At 41.8% G+C, this 26,076-nt stretch overlaps 1 protein-coding gene across 1 annotated transcript in view; it reads left to right on the forward strand.

Annotated features, from left to right (window-relative positions):
* Positions 1–2,496: 2,496 nt before the first annotated feature.
* Positions 2,497–26,076, forward strand: part of CLCN2 (chloride voltage-gated channel 2) — a gene marked incomplete at its 3' end in the record, with an annotated part of 131,715 nt that continues 108,135 nt past the window's right edge. The window contains exon 1 of the mRNA XM_089685509.1: positions 2,497–2,663. Within this exon, the coding sequence (XP_089541635.1) occupies positions 2,613–2,663 (51 nt within the window). The remainder of the gene's footprint in view (positions 2,664–26,076) is intronic.

Genomic DNA, 26,076 nt, shown 5'->3' on the forward strand with positions numbered 1-26,076 from the left:
TCAGTGCTTTTTTTTAGCATTGATTACTATATAGGTGTCACTGGGGATGTCAGTGACCCCAAGTCAGTCCCCCCCGTGTCAGAATTCCCACCACAGTCCCGCTATAGGTCGCTGATCGCTGTCATTGCTAGTAAAAAAAAATAAATTCCAGTATATATACCGCCTTTTCTAAATGCTATAACTTTCACGTAAACCAATTAATTACACATATTTTTTTTTAGCAAAGACATGTCCCAAAATACATTTTGGCCTAAATTTATGATGAAATTTGATTTTTAAATTTTTTTTAATGGACATGTTTAATAGCAAAAAGTAAAAATATATTTTTTTTCTCAAAATTGTCAGTCTTTTTTTATAGCGCAAAAAATAAAAAATGCACAAGCGATCAAATACCATCAAAAGAAAGCTCAACTTGTGGGAAAAAAAAGTGTGTAAAATGTCATTTGGGTGCAGCGTTGCATGACCGTGCAATTGTCAGTTAACCACTTCAATACCGGGCACTTTTACCCCCTTCCTGTCAGGCCAATTTTCAGGTTTCAGCATTCTCACACTTTGAATGACAATTGCGCGGTCATGCAACACTGTAGCCAAACTAAAATGTTATCACTTTCTTCACACAGCTAGAGCTTTCTTTTGGTGGTATTTAATCACCGCTGGGGTTTTTATTTTTTGCTAAATTAACAAAATAAGACAGAAAATTAAAAAAAAACCCCACGTTTCTTTGTTTCTGTTATAAAAGTTTGCAAATAAATAATTGTTCTTCATAGAATTTAGGCCAAGATGTATTTTGCTACATTTCTTTGGGAAAAATAACCCAAATCAATATTTATTATTTAGTCTGTAGGAAAGTTATAGAGTTCACAAACTAAGGGATATATCTGAAAATTGATCAATCCTGAAGTACTGACAGCCAATCTAATTTCTTGAGGCCCAAAAATGTCAGAACAGTGCAGGTATCCCCCAAATGAACCCTTTTTGCAAAGACTGACGTATTTCATAAGAGGCATGGTGATTTTTTTGAAGTTGTAATTTTTTTGTCCAACTTTTTCAGAAAATGAAGAAATTAAAAAAAATCTTTTCACAATTTTTTTTTACATACTGTCACCAGTGCAGTACAGCATCATCATATAACTGGTGTGACGGTGATCAGGTACACTGACTGGTGACAGTACTAAAAAAAATTATTTTTCAATTTATTATCTTTTTTATTATATTTTTTCATACTACACTATGACCAAAGTAGTATACTGTTACCATAGTAATATTGTACTACTGTGGGGAAGTGATCAGTGTTTTTTTTTCTTACACAATTTGATTACTTATAGAAAAGAATGTAATTGGCCGTGTCTGAGGTACACAGCCGGTGACAGATCTTGCCACAGCACGGCCCTGTGGGTACGCGCAAAGCGCGATCTGGGAAGGACATCATATAATGCCCTCCCGGAGGGACGAGAGGTTCCCCTGGCCGTCATTTGACTATTGGCCGGGCGCGGAGTAAAGTAATGCAGCGTCGTAACGCAAAAAATGACCTGGTCAGGAACGGGGGTAAATCCTCTGGAGGGCAAGTGGTTAATGCAAAAATGGAAGAGAAATGGATCAGTGTGAAGACTCTCATAGGATTACATGGTCACATGTTTTTCTTCCGTGTTTAACGCAAAAGTGGAAGAAAACCAGATCAGTGTGAAGACTTCCAAAGGATTACATGGTCACAGTTTTCTTCCACTTTTTTTAATGCCAAATCAGAAAAAAAACAGATCATTGTGAAGACTTCCATAGCATTACATGATCACGTTTTTCTTTCGCTTTTTTTTACGCAAAAGCAGAAAAAAAAACAGATCAGTGTGAAGCATTCCATAGGATTACATGGTCACGTTTCTTCTTCTTTTTTTTATGCGAAAGAGGAAGAACGGATCTGTGTGAAAGCAGCCTTAGGCTGGTCATACATTACACAATTTTCTTTAGAAAATTGCTTTAGATTTACCAAAAACCATATAATACGAGGTCAAACCTAAACAACACTTTCAATTGTATCCAATTAGGTGGGCCCTTGCACTACATAGTTGAAGGTAAATCTAAAGGAAATTGGGCAGAAATTGAACAGAAAATTGTATAGTGTATGGCCAGCCTTAGAGAGTGACTTGGGCCAATAGAATACACAAAAATGCTACCAAGTTGCTTCAAAGTCACACTACATAATTGCCCTGAAAATCCCACCACACTAGTGTGAACCAAGCCTGAGGTAAAAAGTTTCTGTGGAAATATTTGGTGTGCAGTGTGAGGTGTTGCCCATAGCAACCGTGAAATAAGAGGCTTCTTTCTGTGAGGTGCACTACAGCATGAGGACTGCTTTCTACGTCACAACACAGTCACTAGCCTCCACGTCTTGTAACTGAGCTCAATGTGTAGCAGAGCAGAGTGTACACAGAGCTAGAGGCCGTGGCTGAGCCCCGGCAGTGGGCGGGAAGGGGGCGGGGGTGAGGAATGGGGAGGGGGAACTGAGAGAGACGTGGGACTGAGGGAAAGAGACTTGTCTTGAATGAGAACGAGCTGGAGAGGCGGAGGGCAGCAGACATTCCAGGAGCTGCAGAAGAGCAGAGGATATAGCTGCGGACATGCCGGGCAACGGGATGGAGCCCCGGGCTCTGAAATACGAGCAGACTCTGGTGAGTGAGCGGGAAAATGCCATTACACGACTTGTCCAATGTGTATAACTCCTATGTACCCTGTGTCCAGGGGACGTCCCTCACCCGGGGCTTTATGTAAACCTATGGAAGCCCTCATCCTGGTGTCCTCCCTGGGGTTACCTGTCCTGTGAGGAGGAACGACCCACTTCATAAGTCACCTCAGCACTGGGGAACCCTGAGTCTGACCATTCCTGCATACTCAGGGGCTGTCTGATAGGAAGGAGCTGGGCTCTGAGGAAGGGTTCTTCACTGTCACTGTGTATGGCGATGGAGAGCACTGCATCACTAGAATTAATAATATTACACAGGTTTTATATAGAGTTTTATACAGGTTTTATATCCAGCGCTTTCCCATATATCATTAGAACACCAATGGGGAGCCTTAGAATGAACACGTTAATGCTTGTTTGACCATATTTTTCAGTGTCTAATGGTGACCATTTATGCATCCTCTTCCCCCTTTTTTTTTTTTTCTTTTGTTTTTAAATCTATTATTTTTATGTGACGCTTGATTTTATTTATTTTTAAATCTGATTTTTTTATTTTTTTTTTAAATCTGATGTGCGGTTCAAAAAAAATAATTGAATCCGCAAACAACCAAAACTTCTTTTATGATGGCTTGAGACTGTTTTTTTTTTTTTTTTTTAAATATATATTTTTATTTATGTGACCTGTCATTTTTTAGTTGTTTTTTATCTGATCAACTGTGCAATATTTATTTATTAAATCTGATGTGTGATTCAAATAAAATGATTGAATCCACACACAACCACAAGTTCTCTTATGATGGCTTGAGACTCAGTTTTTTTTTTTTTTTTTAATATAATATTTTAATTTGTGACCTGTAATTTATTAGGTTTTTTTTTTTTTCTATTCATCTGATCAACTTCAATATTTATTTTTTAATCTGATGTGTGATTCAAATAAAATGATTGAATCTGCAAACAACCAAAACTTCTTTTATGATGGATTGAGACTGTGTTTTTTTTTTTTTTGTTTTTTTTTTGTTTTTTTTATAACATTTTTATTTCTGTGACCTGTAATTTATTATTTACTTTTTGTATATGATCAACTGTGCTTTATTTATTTTATATTTTAATCTGATATGCAATTCTGATAAAAGGATTGAATCCGCAAATAACCAAAACTTCTTTTATGATAGAACGAGACTCGGTTTTGTGCAGATTCCATCAAATTGAGTCAGTCGGACCAGAGTGGAATATTATGAATTGTTTTTGCATTGATCCACAGCCCTGAGATACTTCATAAATACATATTCATATCAGGTTATGAGATGACATGGTGGAAACAGAGCGGTGGTTAATAATTTATGATCAGAAGATACCCTCAGAAATGATCTGTAAATAAAAAGCCACTTTCCTGTTTGTGGCATATTGATCGACTGTAGATCAATTATTGCTATTGGAAGAGATAATGTAGAAAATAAACTGATCATTTATTGAAGCGCATAATACTCATACTTTAGATGTTTTACCTCTACTTGTGTTAAAGGATAAGTTCACCTTGGTGTGAAAAAAAAAAGTGCATTTATTTTATTTTTACTAGGAGACTGGAAAGCATTGCATGTGTGATCAGCAGATCGTGGATGCCATGCAGGTCTCCTGGAGACTGTCAGTGTATCTCTGTGCATTAGCAGATACACACAGACCAGAAGAGAGAATAAACTACCAGAGCTCTCAACAGCGCTGTGGTAGGTTATTGGGCAGCACAGTGGCTAAATGGTTAGCACTTTTGCCTGGCAGTACTAGGGTTGTTGGTTGAATCCCAACCACAGCACCACCTGCCTGGAGTTTGCATGTTCTCCCTGTGCCTGTGTGGGTTTCCTCTGGGTACTCTGGGTACCTCCCACACTCCAAAGACATGCTGGTAGGTAAATTGGCTCCTGTCTAAATTGGCCCTAGTATGTGTATGTATGAATGAATGTGAGTTAGGGACCTTAGATTGTACGCCCATTGAGGGGATAGTGACTGATGTGAATGTACAATATCTATGTAAAGCGCTGCGTAAAAATTTATGGCGCTATAGAAGTACCTGTAATAAATAAATTGAGAACTACAAGCTGACAGCTGCAAAGTATGACGGTACTTGTAGTTTTACATTCACAGAATTCTGTGAATGATGTGGCCAAGGGGTAGCCCTGCATGGCCACTTTTTTTTTTTTTTTCTCTCTCTTAAAACGTACTTTTTTTTTTTTCCCCCACGAGTTGAGCATTCTTTCAGTGGTATTTGATCTCCTGTGCGTTTTTAAATTTTTTGCGCTATAGAAGAAAGCAGACAATTTTGAGAAAAAAACAATATTTTTGACTTTTTGCTATTAAACATGTCCAGTAAAAAAAAATCAAATTTAGTCATAAATTAAGGGCTCATGTACACGAGGCGTTTGGAAAACTCTTCTGAATGATGGAAACTGACTGCTGGAAAATGTAGGTTAAAAAACGTCAGTTTAGCTGTGTTTGCATAAAGCATTTAGCCGCGTTTCTGCACGTTTATTCACGTTGGCGTTTCGAAGCGTTTTTAAAAGATAACCTAAGGGGACCTTCCCAAATGCCCAGAATGCACTGAAAAATAGTAAATTCACTAAAAAAGGCTACTAAAATACTGCAGAAGTTACTTTATCAAGTCATGCGGTATTTTAGTAGTGAAAAGCATGTATTGTTTCAGCTGTCAGCGGGATTCCCACTGACAGCTGAATGTAAAAGAAAGAATTGCCGGCAATTAAAAAATACAAAAATAATAAAAAAAGTCACCATGCCAAAATTAAAAAAAAAAAAAAAAAGGTGGGGTTCCCCCAAAAATCCATACCAGACCCTTATTCGAGCATGCAGACAGGAGACATTCTTTGACAAGTCCTTTTAATAAAAGAATGCCCCCCCGAAGTAGATCCAACATCAATCACGATGTCCACCGCCGCCTCTCCAAAAACAAAAAAAAGCTCCACTACCATCGCTGGCCCCTGGCCATCTGCTCAGAAACTGGTTTGGCAGTTCTTAAATATGTAAGGGGCGGGGCCACCCGGTGACCTCACCAGTGTGACCCCGCCCCCATGTACATCGACCAGGGTATCCTGGTCCCTGATGTCACATGGGGCGGGGTCACATACGTGATGGCCCCGCCCCTTACATATTTAAGAAATGTCAAACCAGCCTCTGAGCAGATGGCCAGGGGCCAGCGACAGTAGCGGAGCGTTTTCTCTTTTTTTTCTTTGGCGGCGGACATTGTGTTTGATGTTGGATTTACTTCGGGGGACATTCTTTTATTAAAGGACTTGTCAAAGAATGACTCCTGTCTTTTTTTCCACATTACAGCTTTTTTTTTTTTTTTTTGTGTGAATGGGTAGCGGTGCTATGTACTCCATACTCATTCACGTGGTGGGGGGGCGGGATCTGGGGGCCCCCTTGCTACAGGGGACTTCCAGATTCTGATAAACCCTCCCCCCCCCGCCCGCAGACCCCCACAACCACCGGCCAGGGTTGTGGACAAGAGGCCTTTGTCCCCATCAACATGGGGACAAGGTGCTTTGGTGGGGAGCGCCCCCTACTCCAAAGCACCCCCCCCCATGTTCAGGGTATGTGGCCTGGTATGGTTCAGAGGGGGGGGCTTCTGACCTGCTGGGCTGCATGCTCGGATAAGGGTCTGGTATGGATTTTGGGGGGAACCCCACGCCATTTATTAATTTTTTTTTTTGGCGTGGGGCTTCCCCTCAAGGGACCCGAAGGGCTTGGTATGGATAGGATGGGGGGACCCCACGCCATTTTTAAAAATAATTTTTTAATTGCCGGCAATTCTTTCGTTTACATTCAGCTGTCAGTGGGAACCCCGCTGACAGCTGAAACATGATGCATGCTTTTCACTAATAAAATTCCGCATGACTTGATAAAATCATGCGGTATTTTAGCAGCCTTTTTTAGTGGATTCAAATAGGGTTTAAAAAAAAAAAAAAAAAAAAAATGCTATGCGGTATCCTACCGCATACTCGAATGCGGTAGGATACCATTTAGTGAATTGTGCCCTGGATATGAACCTGTCAAAAACGCTTCTAAATGCAAATGCTTATAAACACTGTTAGCTGCATTTACAAGCGTTTGGCGTTTGAAATGCTGATAAAATCTACTCCTGAACGCACGTTTGGTGCGTTCAAAAAAAGACTGTAAACTCAACTGCCTGTAAATGACTGTAAACGACATAGTGTACATGGACACATAGGAAAACAATAGGGAGAGTTCAGTGGCTTTTTTTACTAGTAATGGCGGCGATCAGCAACTTATAGCCGGACTGCGGCGGACATTCTGACACTGGGAACTGAGTTGGTGTCACTGACTCCCCAGTGACACCAATACAGTGATCAGTGCTAATAAAAAGCACTGACACTGTACTAATGGCACTGGGCAGGAAGGGGTTAACGTGGGGTGCAGAGCCATACAAAGCATTGTGCAGGAGCTGACAGGGGAGAAAACTGTATTGTTTAAATACAGTTCTCTCCCCCCGTCGGTATTACTTGGTGATTACCGGGTGCTGGCAAATAATCACCGGCTGGGACACAGTGATTTACAGCCGAGGTTGCAAATGGTGGCACGGGTAAGGTTCAAATGCGCCCCCTACTCAGAAATGTGTGCCTGGTTTTTTTTTTTTTTTTTTTTTTGTGCACCCGTGCTGACCTGTAGCAGTATTTCTGCTATGGGCAGACAGCAAGCGGTTAATGCAAGCAGGGAGAGAAGATCCCCCACTAGCTTTCACTGTATGCAGCAGAGCGGGCAGCAGGAACATGTTCCAGCCACAAAATGCGTGCAACATGTTCCCTAAGGTGAACTTCTCTTTTAAGCCAGCCATGCATGGACTGAAATCATGTATGGGCAGTCTGGTTATACTAATCCACTTGTGTACAAACAGCCTGTTTTCCTGAATGATCAAAGCTGCAGGTTATAGTTGGCAAGACTAATCAGTGTGTTCTGACAACAGGGAAGGGTCTCTGCCATCGGGAACACAATAGCACAGTGGGGGCGACTTCCCCCATCCACATTACATGTTTGTGGATGGGGGGAGTCCAAGTAATTTTTTATTTTATTTTTTGTTCAACCAGCTGGTTGAATGAAGAAAAAAAAAATGATTAACCGCCTCCCGCTCGCCATATAAGAAAATGACAAGCGCAAGGCGGTTCTCTGGTTCTGGGAGGACGTCATATGACATCCTCCCACTCTAACCACGTGTACGTGGCCACCCGCGGCGATTGGTGGTGCGCTGTGTCCCTGGGACACAGCAGATCACCGATCAATGGAAAGAGCCGAAGACGGCGGCTCTGTCATGTGATCAGCTGTGTCCAATCACAGCTGATCGCATGTAAATAAGGAAATGCCGGTTATCGGCATTTCTCTCCTCACGAGCTGTCGCGCTGACAGCTCGTGAGGAGAGCAGGTAATTGGCATTACTCAGAGGGGACATGTACACTGATCATCAGGGCAGCCCCATCAGTGCCACCTGTTAGTATCCATCAGTGCCACCTGCCAGTGACCATCAGTGCCAAATCAATGCCACATATCAGTGCCTACCAGTGCACATCAATGCCACATCAGTGCCCATCTGATCTGCCTTTCAGTGCTTCCAGACAGTGCCGCCTATCAGTGCCAGTCATTGCCGCCTATGAGTGCTGCCTTTCAGTGCCCATCAGTGATGCCTGTCATAGCCCATCAGTGCCACCTGTCAGTGCAGCCTATCAATGCCCATTACTGCAACCTCATTAGCGCACATCAGTGAAGGAGAACAATCACTTAGTTACAAAATTTTATAACAGAAACTAAGAAAAAACATTTTGGTTTCAAAATTGTCAGTAGTTTTTGGTTTCTTTAGCAAAATATAAATAAACCCCAGAGGTGATTAAATACCACCAAAAGAAAGCTCTGTCAAAAAAAAAATTCAAAGTGCGACAGTGCTGAAAGCTGAAAATTAGCCTGGACAGGAATGAGGTATAAGTGCCCTGTAGGCTAGTGGTTAAAGTGGTTCTGTTCCTATGTGCTCGTGGGGTGTATCCCTTCCCTCCAATCAGCTTTTAGAGCTCTCCTCGCTGAGTTCTGCAGTGTGTAGTTTCAGCTCTCTGTCCCGTTTTCTGAACTCTGACAAGCTTATAAATTCTGGACTTTGAAAGGATGTAGAGAAGAGGGTGTGGAAATTCTTTAAAAAAAACTATTTGTCCAAAGGACTAAATCGGGGTCCCAATCTACATGTCCCCCATGTCGATCTACTTGTCCTGATTAAAAAAAATAAATACAAGTACATTTTTGCCAGGATGGAAAAAAATTGAAGGATTGATGTATTTTAATAGGCAGAGGTATTTTTAGGAATATCTGGGATGTATAGATTTATGATGAAAATTTTATGGGACACTCGGACACAGGCCCAAATTTAGTTTTTTCTGGTATTTACCAAAACATATACAAGCTTTAGTTATATAATGGATATGGGCTGAAAGTGCACACACTCAGGTGTAATTCGAGGGTATGTACATCCAAATTGGAGGAAGGGTTTAGAAATTTTAGCTCTTAAGAGTAGCCATCCCCCCTTTTTTCAAGGGACCAAAAGTAATTGGACAATTGAAAAAAAAAAAGCTGTTTCATGGCCAGGTGTGGGCTACTCCTTCGTTATTTCTTCATCAATTAAGCAGGCAAAAGGTTGGAAGTTAAAGGGACGGTGCAAAACAAACCCAAAAACCATTAAATAGAAAAAAAAAAAAGGGCCCCCGTCCCCTTGGTGAGCGCATACATAGGCCATGCCCACATATGTAAATGGTGTTCAAACCACACACGTGGGGTATCGCCACGAATGTCAGAACAGGAGCAATAATTCTTGCTCTAGACCTTCTCTGTAACTTTACACTGCTAACCTGTAGAAATTTTTAAAGCATCACCCATGGAGATTTTTAAGTATTGCAGTTTCACGCCATTCCTTGAGTGTGCGCAATTTTAAAGCGTGATATGTTTGGTACCTATTTACTTGCCGTAACATCCTCTTTCATATTTTACAAAACAATTGGGCTATTTATTGTTTTTTTGCAATCAGTGTATTTTTTTCCAAAAAATATATATTCATTTTTAAAAACTGCACATTTCGGTTTTTGGCCAAGAGCATTTTGAACTTTCGTTTTCGGCACCAGCATTTTCATTTCGGTGCACAACTACTTTCAGCCCATATCCATTATTGAACTATAGCTTGGGGGGGTCTTTTTTAACATTTAAAAAAAAAAAAAGGATTTATTTTTATACTGTTGCTTTCCTGGTCAATCTATCTAGGGCTACGGTTGCCACTTTTTTTTTCTTCAAGCCAAACCTGAACAATTGAGTGGTGCACAATTTTTCTTTTTTTTTTGTAAGTATACGCTATAGGGGATGGCCAAATTATATTAACAGTATGAGGAGCTTAAAGGGGCATGGTTACATTCTTATACCCATAAAATATGCTTAGATTAATACAACAAATGTCACTGTAAATATATGACGTTAGTCTACCTTAACCACTTGCCTACTGGCCACTTTTACCCCCTTCCTGCCCAGGCCAATTTTCAGCGCTGTCCCACTTTAAATGACAATTGCGCGGTCATGCAACACTGTACCCAAACTAAATTTTTATCTTTTTTGAGACAAATAGAGCTTTCTTTTGGTGGTTTTTAATCACCATGGGGTTTTTTATTTTTTGCTAAGCAAAAAAGACCACACATTTTGAAAAAATAGTTTCTAGTAAAACGTTTTGTAAATAAGTGATATTTTTCCTTCACTGATGGGCACTGGCAGGTGGCGCTGATGGGGCTCTGCTAATTATCAGAGCACTGATGATCAGTGTAGATGTCCCCCTGATAAATGCTGCTTATGCAGGCCATAGATGGGTCGAAAATTGGCCGATTTTTCTTAAAAAAAACCGAAAAATCGGTCGTTCAAGCGGCCGACGTTACCAGCAACAGTAAAAAAAATCGGCCGATTTTCATCCCGTCTACAGCCGGCAAAAAGTGTCCCTGCAGAGAGCTCCACTATTTCTTTGACAGTTCCTTGACATTTATAGCGGTTGCAACAATGTATTTGTATCCATTTAGGATACAGATGTTTTTATTCGGAAACAAATAGATACATTGTTGCAACCGCTATAAATGTCAAGGAACTGTCAAAGAAATAGCGGAGCTCTCTGCATGGACACTTTTTGCCGGACTGGAATTCTTCTTCTTCTCCCTCCTCATCCTCCCTCCTCATCCTCCCTCCTCATCCTCCCTCCTCATCCTCCCTCCTCCTCCTCCCTCCTCCTCCTCCCTCCTCATCATCCTCCTCCTAATCATCCTCCTCCTCATCCTCCTCCTCCTCCTCCTCATCCTTCTTCTTCCTCGTCACTGCTCATGCGCAGATTTTTTTTATCGGTAAAAAGATCGGCCGATTTGCCCATCATTGCCGCGAAGATCGGCAAAATCGGACGTTTTTTTTCCAACTTTACCAGTAAAAAAAATCTGCCAAAATACCGAAAAACGGCCGAACAATTAGCCCACTAACGATCCGAAAATCGGCTGATTTTCGACCCATCTATGTTCTGCATTACTGTCAATGTGAGAAGACTGCCGATAACTGGCATTTCCTATTTACACTGTACTTGGACACAGCTGGTCCCATTGTAAAAGGTGGCTCTGATTGTCCCTTTACTTGGACACGTGATATGCTATGTCCAGGGGGCACGCAGGGGATGTGATTTTGGGGGAACATCCATGGACGCCCTCCCAGAACTAGTCGACCGTGCTGTAGCGGTCTTTTAGCTATAGTGCAGTTGGGAAGTGGTTAAAAGTGGACAGTGTCAGTCAGTAGAGCCGTGGGCGGTGCCAGCATGACATGAAAGCGGCCCATTCAAGTGAACGGGAGCTTTCCGCATCCATGTGCAGTGCATGCAATTGCAGGGAGCTGCTGTGGGGTTTAAACAGGTAGTGATGAGGCCAGGGCCGGTGCCAGACTATTTTGCGCCCTAGGCAAGACAGCCACGTGCACAGCCCCAACCCCCCCAACAAGTAGTGATACATGTCACATGCACACCCAGCATACATTAGACATGAGACATGCTGAGGGGAGTTGGGGCAGTGGAAGCAGATTGGTGTCCTGGCAGAGGATGTTTGGACATGTTGGAACTCGTACTTCTCCAGCAGGTGGATGTACGTGATGTTACCCTTGTGAGGTGCACCCACAAACCGAGGGTTCTACTCAGCTATGATGTCAGCAGAGATGGCGGAGCACACGCCGCCATGTCATTGAGAGCTTCACCCACCTAGCACCACACTACTGAGTTGGCCAGCCTGCCTTGGAAGTGATTTGTCAGACAGAGCAGCACTTCAGGGAGGTGGCTGTTGGCTGGACGGAGAAAATGTGCAGATGCAGTTGCCTGAAATTGTGTGCTCGGCAGGTGAAGGGGAGCTGTGTACTGGTGAGGGGACACGGTGCCCCCTTCCTCCACTCACCCAGCTATCAGTCAGCGCCTCATAGTCGTGTAGGGTGGTGGCCTTCAGCCCCTCGTGTTCCCTGGGCAGGCTAGTAGGGAAACCAGTGGCTGTGACTGCACCCTAGGCAGCTGGCTAGTTCACCTTGTGGTAGCATCGGCCCTGGATGAGGCAACATAACACCTCCTCACTGCCTGTCAAGTGCATTCTGAAGAGCAATCCACATTCAAATCACTCTTCAGAGGGCACCACGTGTGTAAATGAGTCCTAATGCAGGCCATACATGGGTTGATTTCTGAACAAATTTGCTTTAGAAAATTTGAAATATTGTGCGTTTTGTAATCCGATGGTGCCACCATTGAATTCGAAAAACCAAGCCTTCAATTTCACATGTTGCTGCAGAAAAGAATTTTTGTGGCAAAGAATTTTCTTTTCTTTCCAGATCACAGCTCATGCTCATTTCTTTTTCGATTATATTTCTCACACGATTCTCCCAACCTTGATTAGAAATGAGTTTGTTTTTCAAAAAAATGTCAGACATGCCAGATCACTCAAATTCGATGGTTGCATGAAAATTGGCCATTTCTTTGGCCCACTAATGGTGTGAAATTCGAACAAAAATTCTTAGAAAAGATTTTCAAAAGAAAATTCTTTCAGAATCCGACCCATGTATGGCTGGCTTAAGGCTGCTCAGTTATTCCAGTATTTTCTGTGCAATCAGCAGGGAACTGGGGACAGGGACAGGAAGAGGACTTTTGCTGAATAACCTCGTCTGCAGCAATTACAAAAAAATTCTGTTCAGCTGGGGGCCAGGGGAAGGAACAGGACTATTTAACCCCTGGGCTCAAGTGCTTACCTCTTGTAGTTCTCAGCACCGACCTCTACTAATCCTTGTGCAGCAGTTCTGACTTCCATTTCTTTACCAATTATTGGGGCATATAATTGCTGGGAACCGCAGCACAAGGATTAATCTGCTTGCGCCCAAAAATGATCAAATAGTCCCAGCAGAGTAATCCTTGTGCTGTGGTTCCCGGCAATTACGTGCCCCGGTGGATTGGTTTAGAAGTTAAGGTCGGGACCCTAATTTTATTGTCGGAACTGCTGCATAAGGATTGTCTAATCCTTATGCAGCAGTTGACACTTGTGTCTGGTAAACATTAGACCTGTTCTTCCCCCATCCGCTAGCTGAGCAGATGGAGCCCAGAGCCACAGTCCATAGACTAGAATTCCCATGGAAGGCAGCGGGAGGACATTCCTTTCCGCTGCTTGCAAAAGCGAGCCAGCGGCTACTTAGCTTTTACAAGAGAGCTGGCCATCGGCTCTAGACCCTTCTGCTTGCCCGCAGCAGGGCTAAATGTAAAAAAAATAACTTCTCGCCGGTGCCCAGAACTGCATGTCCCAGGCGTTGGGCAATAGGCATTGAACATCCCTGGTGTTTCAGATAAACAGGTACAGTTTTATGTGGACTCCAAGAGGCCACATATTTGCATACCCAAGTTTACATAAACCTGTGCCGAGAGCACCCAAATGTAAGTAAATTTGCGTGCTCCCATCACAGTTACCTAACCGCTCCCAATCGCTACTTGCGAACGGGAGCTTTCCAATCATGTGACTGCTGTGACAGCCAATTACAGTGGTCACATGATCTTAAACCCCCACCCCGCCTCCCGGCATCAGAAACCTCTTACAGGGCCAGGAGGTGTGGCATTAAGGGATTAATCTGTGTCACTTCAGGCCAATCCCTTTCTCTGGGTATATGTAAGGGTTTACAACCACTTTAATGTATGCTCAGCTTTATCCTACTTGAATGCTCACTGTATTGGTCGACTTTATTGATGGTATTTTAAAGGGCTTGACTCAGTATAACCACATAAAGACCACAGCTGGCCAAAGTAAACATTGGATCACCATTGGCACAAAACATTAGGGGTGAGTTCAATAAAGCATTTGCAAGGACTTTTTTTTTTTTTTTTTGGTGTTATGACTGTATTAAAAGATTCTGTGCCAAATTCACGAAAACTATTCATTATTTTTCTTGCTATTTCTAACACATGCTACAAATTCATGTAGTTCTTATGTGCAGAACTTTTATGTTCTATGTCTGAGACAAATTCATTTGGAAATAATGCCCTGTCTGTGATATTAAAAGTAAAGGTAATTAAGAACTCTTCCGTGTTTGATTAAATTGTGTCTCAGACAAAATACAAAATCCTGTATCAGGCAATTCTGCCACAGATTCATACACACCAGTCACATTAACCTGTTGCAAATTCCATTTGTGGCGCATATGGGAAACCGGTTTCCAATGCGTGTCTACATCTCTCCTTATGACTTCTAGGGTCAGTTTGAGGAGTTTAGTTTATGTGCCCTGAGTTTTAGAATACACTTAAAAGAGATAGCTGGGCTCTGCATTCAAGGGAGTTGTTTGTAGCCTGACCTGATTAATCCTGTGCATGACAATTGGTTTTAGACTGGGGACGAAGGATGTTTTGGCCTGTACATTCACTGACACTACATGGGTGTTCCGGTGTATCTCTCATTAAAACTTTCTCTGTTAGTTTTGGATTGGATAAAGCTAGCCATACACAGCTCAAATTTTAGCAGGTTCGTGCTTAGACAAAATTTGATTTTTAAATTGACTTTTGTCAAGCCAGGCTTAAAGTGATAATAACCCTAAACATTTTTTACCTTAATGCATTGTTTGCATTAAGGTAAAAAATGTTTTCTTCTTGTCTCTGCTCCCCCTTCCCTGAGATCAGCGCTCTGCATGGCTGCATCTCCTCTCCTTACTTCCTCTTCGCACAGGGACTTGGAACAGCAGCAGTAGCCATTGGCTCTTGCAGACATCAACCAAATGTAGTGAAGAGGAAGTGGGGGAGGTGCTAAGTCCCACTGTGTGTGTCTATGGAGAGCGGCTCTATAGACACACAGTTCGGGAGTGAGCACGCAGAGTGTGTCCCCATAGCAAACAGCTTACTATGGGGGACACCTAAAGAAGAGGAGGAGCCAAGATTGCAATACCACTGCACAGAGCAGGTGAATATAACATGTTTGTTATTTTAATTGAAAACAAAAATTCAGACTTTAATAACACTTTAACTTCAAGACCTCCCTGCTCTCCAGTTCTGGAAGGACATCCTCCCGCACGCCCCCTGGTGCGCACATGGGGTATTCTCTGTGACTGCTGTGTCACAGAGAATCACGATAAAGGACCAATCACGGCGGCCCTTTACCATGTGATCAGCTGTGTCCAATTACATCTGGTCTCATATAAACAGGCTTGCCGTTTATCAGCATTTCTTTCATTGCACGCTGTCTCTGTGTGTGTGTGGGGGGGGGGGGGGGAAGGAGAGCTGATAGCTGATAAGTCTTTTTTTTTTTTTTTTTCATTTGTTTAGCAAAAAAATTGTGATTAAATACCACCAAAAGAAAGCTCTATCTGTCAAAAGAAAAAAAGATAACTTCATGTGGGTACAGTGTTGCATGACTGCAAAATTGTCATTCAAAGTGTGACAGCGCTGACAGCTGAACATTTGCCTGAGCAGAAAGGGGGTGAAAGTGCCCTGTATTGAAGTGGTTAAAATTGTTAGCCAAACCGTGCGTCTTGTCAGATTAAGGCAATCTTTGGATATGCAGGCAGCTGAGGGCATCATGGCTTTCTGAATACAGTAACCACCAGTGGAGATTTCATGTTTAGCATAGATGGGGTCATGGAATGATTTTCTTTTGCTTCTATATGTGCATTGCTAGCTGAATGGGAAGGTTAGAACTTCTTTCAGCTTTTTATTACTATAAATCAAGCCATACCGCACCGATTCCTCAAATGAAGACATAAGGGTGGACACGTGGCAGAATGGTGGTAGTGTGTAAATCTAGTATTTAGTTGAAGCCAACACACCAGGGTTAAGTGCAAGAAAGTTTATTGAAGCCACATATACAAACCAATGTTTCAAAGACACATAGGTCCCTTTTACTGAGGTGACCAACAGTATGTGAGGTGATAGTATTACATACAGTATTAGTGACTATTACACAGTCGGAATAACAGGTGAGGTCCTTAAGGAACCATCCACAAGGTTACTGCCACAAACATGCAGGGTAGTAAGGAACATGTACTCACTGGTAAAAAATGAACCATCAGGATGGAGAAGTGAGATGTTCTGAGAACCCATGCTCTAAGCAGAGGTAGTGCTCAGGCATGCATTCCATATTTTGGATAGACTAAAACCCACACACCGCACAATTCATTTTGGTTCAGCAAGAACCAGCTGACTTTCAGTACATGTGTACCGCTGTCTGTGCAACAGAAGTCGGTTTCTGTTGAACAGTCTAACTGGAAAAGCAGCATTCAATCAGTGCATGCAGCCAGTGTCTACAAGCCGTGATCTGAGTATTCTAGGAAGGGTGGGGGGCTTTATTACTGAGACAAAGTCATTAAGCACCAAAATGTATGGTTGTCACCAAAACAAATGGTGAAGGGAAATCTTCCATTAAGGATGTCTGTTTCTATGACAACTGTCACAGAGATTAAGAAGATTTGCTCTACCTTCCTGTTGTATGTTCAGGATTCTCAGTGAAGGAAAATCACCCTATGGCAAACAGCTAGCAAAAAAACCTTGCAGCACTTTTAACCATTTCTAACTCCTTAAAAAAGTACAAAGAAAAAAAATCACTGTGCCTAGAGATACATTTTAAGGCCCCTTTTTACACTTGTGTGGTGCATTAATGCCTGATCATTATTTTGACCTTTTAACCTGCATTGCGTTAAGGCAGCTCATTCATTTGAATGGGCTGCCAGCACATCAACACGGACAAAAGAAATGCATTTGCACTATTTTCCAGCAACAACAATGTATTACCCTGCATTTATTTTGTGTGTTTAGGATGCCTTCAAAATGAGTGGCACTGCAAACACACTAATACCTGGATTGTGTGATACAGAGGTGTGATAGCCAAAAAGTCTGTCAGTCTCCAACAAAATCCTGCCTGGAGTTGCGGGCTCTTAAGCTTGGACGCTTACAGGAGTGTTGGATGCCTGCATCTTCTTTGCATCATGATCCTTTCTCTGACCTCTACATCTGTACAGGATGCAGCAGTGACCTAGGAGCTTGAGGTTGGAACCGCAGCTTGAAGTAAGGGACACAGGCATTCAACACTCCTAGATGTGTTGAATGAGGACTAGTCTCATGAAGGTTGCAATACTGGAACAGAGGGAAGGCAGGAGACATGGGCCTCTGGCGAGGTGGGTAAACATGGCTTTTTTCTTAAGGTAATTTTTTTTTTTTTCTTTCAAAGAGACTTTAAAGTCTGTGGATACCCACCTTATTGGTTCACAGATCTGCAGATTTGTGCTGACGTGCTTCATATCCTGCTGTAATGTCATAGAGATGACAGGCTGGAAGACTGTAAACACACATCTACAGTTGTGAGAGGTTTTTAGTGTGGCTCAAACTGAACTTGTGCCTAAGTCCTGCACACCAAAACATTTCCATATTGTGAACGAACAAGCCCCCATTCATCTCTATATCTAGGTATTGTGAAGAGATTTATTTTTAAAGTTCACAGCACAGTCTTAGCTTTTTTTGTTCTGTGAAAACAGATCAGTAGCAGACTGCAATCCTTATGCACACAACAAGCTGGTGACCTCTTCTACATGGGCAGTCCGATCAGGTCTGCCTGTCAGTCTTTTTAGGCAGACTTGATTGGAAGCGTCATGTTGGTCTGTGGGCGGCCAGATGTAAATAAACATGTGTCCGTCCATTTGAGTTCAAAGGCTTTACTTAATGTAGTTGTAAACTTAATTTAATAATTAAAAAAAAAATGTCATACTTACCTGCTCTGGGCAATGATTTTGCACAGAGCAGTCCCACTTCCTCTTCTGAGGTCCCCCGCCAACATCCTGCCCCCCCCCCCCCCCGTCGTGTGCCCCCATAGCGCTGCTCTGTGTGGTCATAGACACACACAATGCCTTGAGGTAAAGAAACCTTCTACCTTTACTACCACTTTAATAAACAAACTAATGCTTTCAGATAATTTAGATCAGGCAATTCCTCCATGCTGATATGTTTGCAGGAGACACATTTTGGCTCCACCTACCCCTAAATCTATACTTCAGTGATGCGGATTTTATTGTTCACAAACTGTCAAAACTGTTTAGGTAACAGCATACAGAAGGTACAAAGCAGACATATACAAAAAAAAAGTATTAAAAAATAGTATCATGGGCATAATATTCCAGGTATAGAATAGTGGTGCATATCTATAAATTAATAACAAATTCAAAAAGTTTATATAATAAGATACCTTGCATTGATACGGACATCAAAAAAAGAACAGGCAGAACAAAAAAGATATTTCTCACAATCAGAGTAATAAGTCTTTACATAGGTCGTACATAGAATAAGTTTAAAAATAAATGTCTTTTAGAAGACCATACATCACATTTATCCGAGAAGTGAGGCATTGTATCAAAAAAAGTGTGAAAAATTCTCTCCAACATTATGGCATCTATTCTGTCTATAATTTGGGAGAAGAGCATTGTGAAAGACTTCCAATTTAGGGCTATAGCCCAATACCTAGCTACTTAATATAGTGTAGATCCATTTTTCCTCAATTGCAGATAATATCAGGTATTGGAGCAAATAAAATGCACTTAGGAAAAGTGAGTGTAATTCAGTGTCCTACCAGTTGAGAGGAGATTTCTGAAATCTTTTGCCAGAACCGTCTCCATTTCTCACAACCCCAAAATATATGGGATAAGAAGCCAGGGAAGCACAGCCATGGAAACAGGTGTCTAAAACCTCGGGAAATATTGAGTGGAATTTAATTGGAGTGTAGTACCACCTAGTTCAGGCCTCAAAATTTCCACTCGCCTGCTCGCATTTGGTGAGTGGAAATAATGTTGGGGCAAGTGTGTCCCTCAGGGCCGCCTGTATATCGGCACTGGGAGCCGTCAGACTGCTGAATACGCTAAGCAAAGTGAAACCAATGGGAGGGGGAGTGTCTGCTGTCCTCTCTGCCTCCCCCCTAGAGTGCAGTACCCAGCTGTGTGATAGAAGGTAATGTACTGCAGCTTTTTATAGGTGTGTGTGTGTGTGTGTGTCTGTGTGTAGGTGGTTTGGACAAGTTCAGGATTATGTGGTGGATCCTGATGTAATGCGGGGGTAACTCTGGGGACCCTGATATAATGCGGGGGGGAGGGCTCTGGGGACCCTGATGTAATGCGAGGAACATTTTAACAATGTAATTTCATGAGATAATTTTGGAGGGCTTGATTAGGGGTGGGATGGGGTAGGGGTTGGGTGGGGGAATCGGTGGCGGGTTACTCTTAAGGCATGGCTAGTAGCTCAGGACTTTAAATTTTACACCATGACCTAGTTAGCACCTTAAGAGACGTTTTTCTAATAGCTAATGATCTAGTACATTTAAGAATGTTACCAAGCATGCTAGAGAGATGGTGAATTCTAATAGGTTATATGTAAAATCTATGTTTCCCGTTTTTTAGTAATAAAAGATGCCTTGGGTGGATATCTAATCTTTACTGACCTTCTCCAGGACTAGAAAGTGACCTTTTTTAGTACCATGCTCTAAATTTGAGTCAGACTGTATTTTTCAGACTGTAACTATACATCAAAATTTAGAAAATTTTTCTGAGGAATTCAAAGTTTTTGCAGTGCACAATTTTTCTAGTCAGGTGATACCAACGTTAAACCAATCCCTTCAGTGTTGGTCTGTGAGACCTGGAGCCAAGGAAAGATTGTAAGGAGTGGTCTGCAGTGGAAGGTGAGGGGAAATAAGTACTCTTTAATATTTAATCCTTCCTCAGATTTAGGGGGAATGAGCTGTGACGGGCTTAAGTATGTTCTTCTGTCTGTCTTTAGGTGAGATGCATAGTAAGTTATCAGTGCAAAGCTGGTCAAAGTCTGATTCTAGGCTGACCCAGAATGGAGTTTTCTTGGGTAGAATTATATCTTGTAAGTCAGGCTATTTGTAATGCCTGATAATATATGGTGCTGTTGGGCACCCCTAGGCTAATGGATTATTTTGGTAAATATATTGGGTTGTTGGAGAATCTGGTTTAGTTTATAGTCTCAGTTCAATGTGTGAATTTTGTAAATTATGAGAGGGGATGTGGAGTGGAAGGAACCCGAAGGGATATAACTGGTGAGAAGCGACATTTTGATGCCTGCTATCCAGGCAAACTTGGATAGGCTAAAGAATTTCTAGTTTGTGAAAGCCTTTTATTTATTTCAAAAGGTAGTGTTTAAGGATTCCTAAGAGGCAGTCCGGAAGATTCCAGGATAGGGAAGTTTTGAAAGCTTCCTAATGAAAGTCAAAGGACTGTTTTAAAAGGGATGTGATATTATTAGGCACTTGGAACATTCAGTGCTGTAGATTTTGCTGCTATTTACTGTATTTCCAAGCCAAAAATCTTCCTGAATTCCTTGATAGTTTTGCATAGGTTGGGTATTTTGGCTATGGAGTAATAAGGAGTAATGCATTAACTACAGGTCCTATTTGTAATGTGTGTCTGCTAGTTTTAAAATCTTGGTTATTAGGGTTATTTCTAATTAGGTATGCTAAAGGTTCCATGGCCAAAGTAAAAAGGAGAGAGGACAGCATGCACCCTTGGCCAGTACCACGTAATACTGGGAGTGGGCCAGATTTGATTCAAAGCAAACAGTCCGAGGGAAGGAGTATAATAGGAAAACCAATTATCAAAGTTGTCACCAAATCCCCATTTTCACAGGGCATAAACAAGTATGGCCACTAGACAACCTCAAATACCTTTTTGTTTATTAATGGAAATGAGCATAGAGGGAATGTTATGTTTTCTGGCAGCATAAGTGAGCAGTGATAACTTGTGTGTATTGTCACTTGCTTGTTTCCTGGGCACCACGCTCTCTGGATCCTTATGTATAAGTTGTCCTATGTTTGTACGTAAAGTATGTATAAACCCTCACCTTGTAAAAGAACTCATTCAGTTTAAAATAGAAATTAAAGGCATAACATTTGTGTATAGCTATAAAAAAATATATAAACACTTTCCCCTCCCTTTTTTGTGTGTGTGTGATCACATTCCTTCTGTTCTAAGCTGCGTAAGAGCTGGGGGAGAAGAAACAGCATTACACTGATCTTCCCAGTGAAAGGCTGTGTGGGGTGTGTGTCAGCACAAGTCTGATCATTGGAGGAGAGCAGGCTGAGTTCATAATTAGCACAGCTAGAGAACTGACCATGGTGTGTTAATCTGCTTAGGCAGGTAACAGATGATATGATTTTCTTTACTGCAACCACGGGCTGCAGGGAAGAAAATCGCTCGTTTTCATACAAGTACATGGTACAACAGATACATATCAGAAGTATGAAATGTTGGGTTTATGTAACCTGATTGCTAAAAGTTCAGTTAAGAGTTTAAATTGAGCAAGGAAATGGGTCTGTAATTGGCCCAATAGGCAGGGTCAGTGTTAGGTTTTGGAATTCGTAGGCTGTCTGAAGTAAAATGTTTTGATTATAGTAAAGTTTTAAATGCATTCATAAGCATAATGGCTGGAATTTCTGAATATTTTTTATAATCAGGTCCCGGCTAGAGATGTAAAATTTCCAGAAATTTTGAAGCCAGAAGAAACAGTTTTCTTCTGTGTGGGGTTTTTTTTTTTTTTTTTTTACCCCTTTTCTGGAAAAAATTAAAATTTGAGAAAAAACAGCATTGTGGATGTCATATTGACTATCATATGCCTTTTAAGTGTTTCTATATTTTGTGTCTGCTCCTCCCTTTCCTTTGGTTTAGTTAATGCTGTATAGATAGCCCTCCCCCTTTCCCAGAGATGCATTGCAGCTCTAGCCTCATGTCTTGGAGCAGGAAACATTATGATCTTTTGACATATCTAATGTTGATTGTTGTAAGATTCTCTCAGTTTATGGAATAAACTTCACAAGATCTACAAGATGTCTTATCGATTGAGTCACTGACTGTGGCATCCAACTGAGGTTGAAGTTATCGCTATCTCATCACAACTGTAAGTTACAGAGATCACACTATCAATACTTAGATTGGAGAGACAGAACAGTCAAAAGATCAGTGGAATGCTTCATAGGATCCTGGCTAATCAAAAGATCAGTGGAATGCTTCATAGGATCCTGGCTAGTCAAAAGATCAGTGAAATGTCTTCATAAGAATCCTTGCTAGCTAGAATACACAATGAGATGTTACATGGATACTGGATATAACAGCTATAGAGAGTGCAGCCACCTCTACACAAGTCTGTACATGCCTCCAAGTATATCCCAGCATAACACTCATCAGTGTCAGGACAAATTATTGATGTGAATGTTTTACAACTGTAAGTTTGTTCACTGCATCTGTATAAATTACCACAACTCTTGCTTGTGAACTTAAAAAAAACCTTCTGCAATCATTGCCTAGGAAACCCGAACTCGCCCACAGAAAAAGTGATACATTTGTCTGTAAACTTTCTATCAACTCCTCTTCTTGCTAACATGATGTTTCAGGAAAGTAATATACAGTCTGGGGAAACCAATACACAACCACAATCAGAGCTTCATCCAGAGCAGGACTTAGATAAAAGAGAAAAACACTTAAATCTTAATGCTGACAAAGAAGAATTGCTGTCTAATATTAATGACTTATGGTCTAATACTGTTAAATGCATGTCTGCTCTCTCTCAACAATCTCATGAGCCAATACAACTAGAGGGCACTATCCAGCAATTGAATGTTGCTTATGAGAATTATCAAAGACTGTGTGTTAAATATATTGCTCTGTTAAAGCGGTACAACACTCAAAGGTCATTGGAAGAATTGAGTTTTGAGGAGCTCAATCTTGAAATAGACTATTTAGTGGTGCGAACAAAGACAAAGGCAGAAGTGAGAATAACACAGCTCAATGAATCCAGATCTTATCGCTCTGCATCTACTAGACGCTCCTCAAGATCTTCCAAATCCCTACAATCAAGGTCTTCTACACTCAGTCAACAACTAATAAAAGCCCATGCTGATGCTTCTAAAATTCAGGCAGCTTTCGCCCAAAAGACCGCAGAAATAGAGGCTCAGGCCGCATATAAGAACGTAGAAATAGAGACTCAGGATGCATTTAAGAAAGCAGAAATGGAGGCTCAGGCTACAGAAATGGAGGTTAAGACCGCGCAAAGGAAAGCAGAAATAGAGGCTCAGGTCGCATATAAGAAAGCAGAAATGGAGGCTCAGGCCGCACATCAGAAAGCAGAGAGAGGCTGAAGCCACATGCCAAAAGGCAGAAATTGAAGTTTTGGAAAAACAATGTGAGCATGCCACAGCCATGGACAGGTTAAGAGTCTTCGAACAAGCCGCTAGTGAAAACGAAAGAGACAACAGTTCCAGACACTAAGTTGTATCTTATGTCTCAGATTCTTCACACACCTCTCCAGAACGTCAACTCCCTGTCACTGCAGCCAAAGTACTCAAAGTCTCTTCTCTGCACCTACTGTACCTCAAGACGATTTGCCCTTATATCCTCCAATACATCACACTGCAGCATCTCGGGTAGCTGCAGACACTGGTATGTATTTAATAGAACGTCCACCTTACTTTGTCACCTCCTAGCAAACACACTGCTCTACAAACCAACATGCCAATGGACTTTAAGCCAGCTCTGGCATTGAATGCCTTAGCAGCAACATATGTTCCCAAGTCTCTCCATGTAAGTCCACCAACCATCTTTTCCACCTGCAGTCATACACCCAAAATATGAAAACATGGACATGTCACTGTTTGCTAAATACATGCTCCGTAGAGAGCTTGTTAAGACAGGCCTCACCAAGTTTGATGACAAGCCTGAAAATTACAGAGGCTGAAAATCCACTTTTAAGGCCACAAGTGCCCTAGACATCAATGCCACAGAGGAATTAATCTTCTCATCAGATAGCTAGGTCCCCAGTCTACTGAACGCATCAAGAGGCTCAAAGCAGTTCATATTGATAACCCTGCTGCAGGCCTTAATGCTGCTGGGGGCAGACTTGAACATACCTTTGGCAGACCAGAGGCCATTGAAGATGCTTTATTCAAAAGGTTGCAAAGCTACCCAAGGATTTCTGCTAGCGACAATCTAACGTTTCAAGAACTCGGCGATGTTATATTAGAGCTTCAGCTTGCTAAGGCTGACATCAACTTACCTGGTCTCAGTTACCTTGACACCTCTCATGGCATCAAATCTATTGTTCTCAAGCTACCATATGAAAGATGGGATCAAAGTATAAGTAAGAACATAGAGTTGCCTTCCTCCTTTTTCCTACTTCTGCGAGTTCATCAAAAGGATTGCAGACACTAAGAATGACCCAAGTTTCTCATATGGGGACTGTAACCTTCTCACTACACTCTCCAAGACCTATGAACACACGTATGTCGCACAGAGACCGTAGAAGTCCAGCGTTAGTGAAAAGGACTAATGTTCTACCTGCACCTGCTACAGTTCTTGAAAAGACTGATCAAAACAAGAGAATTGAGGACCCAAATCACCAGTGTCCAATACATAACAAACCACATCCACTTAAGAAATGTATCGGCTTCAGAAAGAAAACCCTTCAAGAACGTAAGGAACTTTTGAAGAAATTTGGGGTTTGCTACAAATGCTGTCCCTCCACAGAACACTTTGCAAAGGACTGTAAAGCGATCATCAAATGTATAGAGTGTGGCAGTGATGACCATGTTCAAGCTCTTCATCAATATTCGCACAACTCTACTACGCTCACAAACAAACTTCCTGAGGCAAAGCAAGGTGGGGAGCGTCCAGATCAAGCAGCACCTACCACCCCACTGTTCTCTACATGTACACAGGTCTGTAGAGAAGGATTCTGCGACAAATCCTGTGCAAAGATATGCTTGGTCTGTGTATACCCCAAAGGTCAACCTGAAAAGGCCATAAGACTGTACACTATTCTGAATGATCAGAGTAACAGATCTCTTGCAAGAACACAGGTTTTTGAACTGTTGAACATAACTGGAGATGCTCTGCCTTATACTCTAAGCACTTGTTCCGGCACTACAGAAGTCTTAGGTAGGAGAGCCAGTGGTCTTGTAGTTGCTCCTCTGAATGACAATGTGGAAATATCTTTGCCCACTATCACTGAGTGCAACCAGATTCCAAGCATCAAAGAGGAGATCCCTACTCCTGAAGTTGCTTTTCACCATTCTCACTTAAAGCACATAGCCAACCAAATACCAGCCCTCTGACAATGCCGACATCCTGCTGTTACTTGGTCGAGACATCCTAAGGGTGCACAAAGTTCATCAAATCAACGGTCCACACAATGCACCATATGCTCAGCGTCTGGATATAGGATGGGTCATCATAGGCAATGTCTGCCTAGACATAGACAGGAGGTCCTACTTAGTCTCTTCATTTTTAAAACTCATTTCCTGTCAAATGTACGAATAACTTGTTCTGCACAACGACCACATAAATATATTTGTGAAAGAAAGACTGTTTGAAAAAGGTGCACATCATACAAGACAATAAGAAAGCTCTTAATCTCTGGGATGACAACATAGGCAACACAGTGTTCGAGGTAACCATTAAAGACCATGAGTTGTCAGCTACCATAGAAGACAAAGAATTGTTGAAAATCATGAGTAAAGCCTTCTACCAAGATGATTCCAACAGTTGGGTAGCACCTCCTACCATTTCGTACCCCAAGAAAGAGACTACCAAACGAGGGTATACGCAAAATCACGTTTTTTCTTTAAATCAGTTTGAACCAGCAGCCTGAGATGAAAAGGTACTTCGTGGACTTTATGCAGAAGGTGTTTGAGAGAGATCATGCTGAGCCTGCACCTCCTCTTATGGAAGGAGAAGAATGTTGGCATCTACCATGCTTTGGTGTCAACCATCCTCGCAAGCCTAATCAGATTAGGGTGGTCTTTGACTCAAGTGCTCGT

The sequence above is a fragment of the Staurois parvus genome, unplaced genomic scaffold (assembly GCF_062004578.1).
Source record: "Staurois parvus isolate SC_StPar_1 unplaced genomic scaffold, SC_StPar_1.0 ptg000376l, whole genome shotgun sequence".
NCBI classification, from domain to species: domain Eukaryota; kingdom Metazoa; phylum Chordata; class Amphibia; order Anura; family Ranidae; genus Staurois; species Staurois parvus.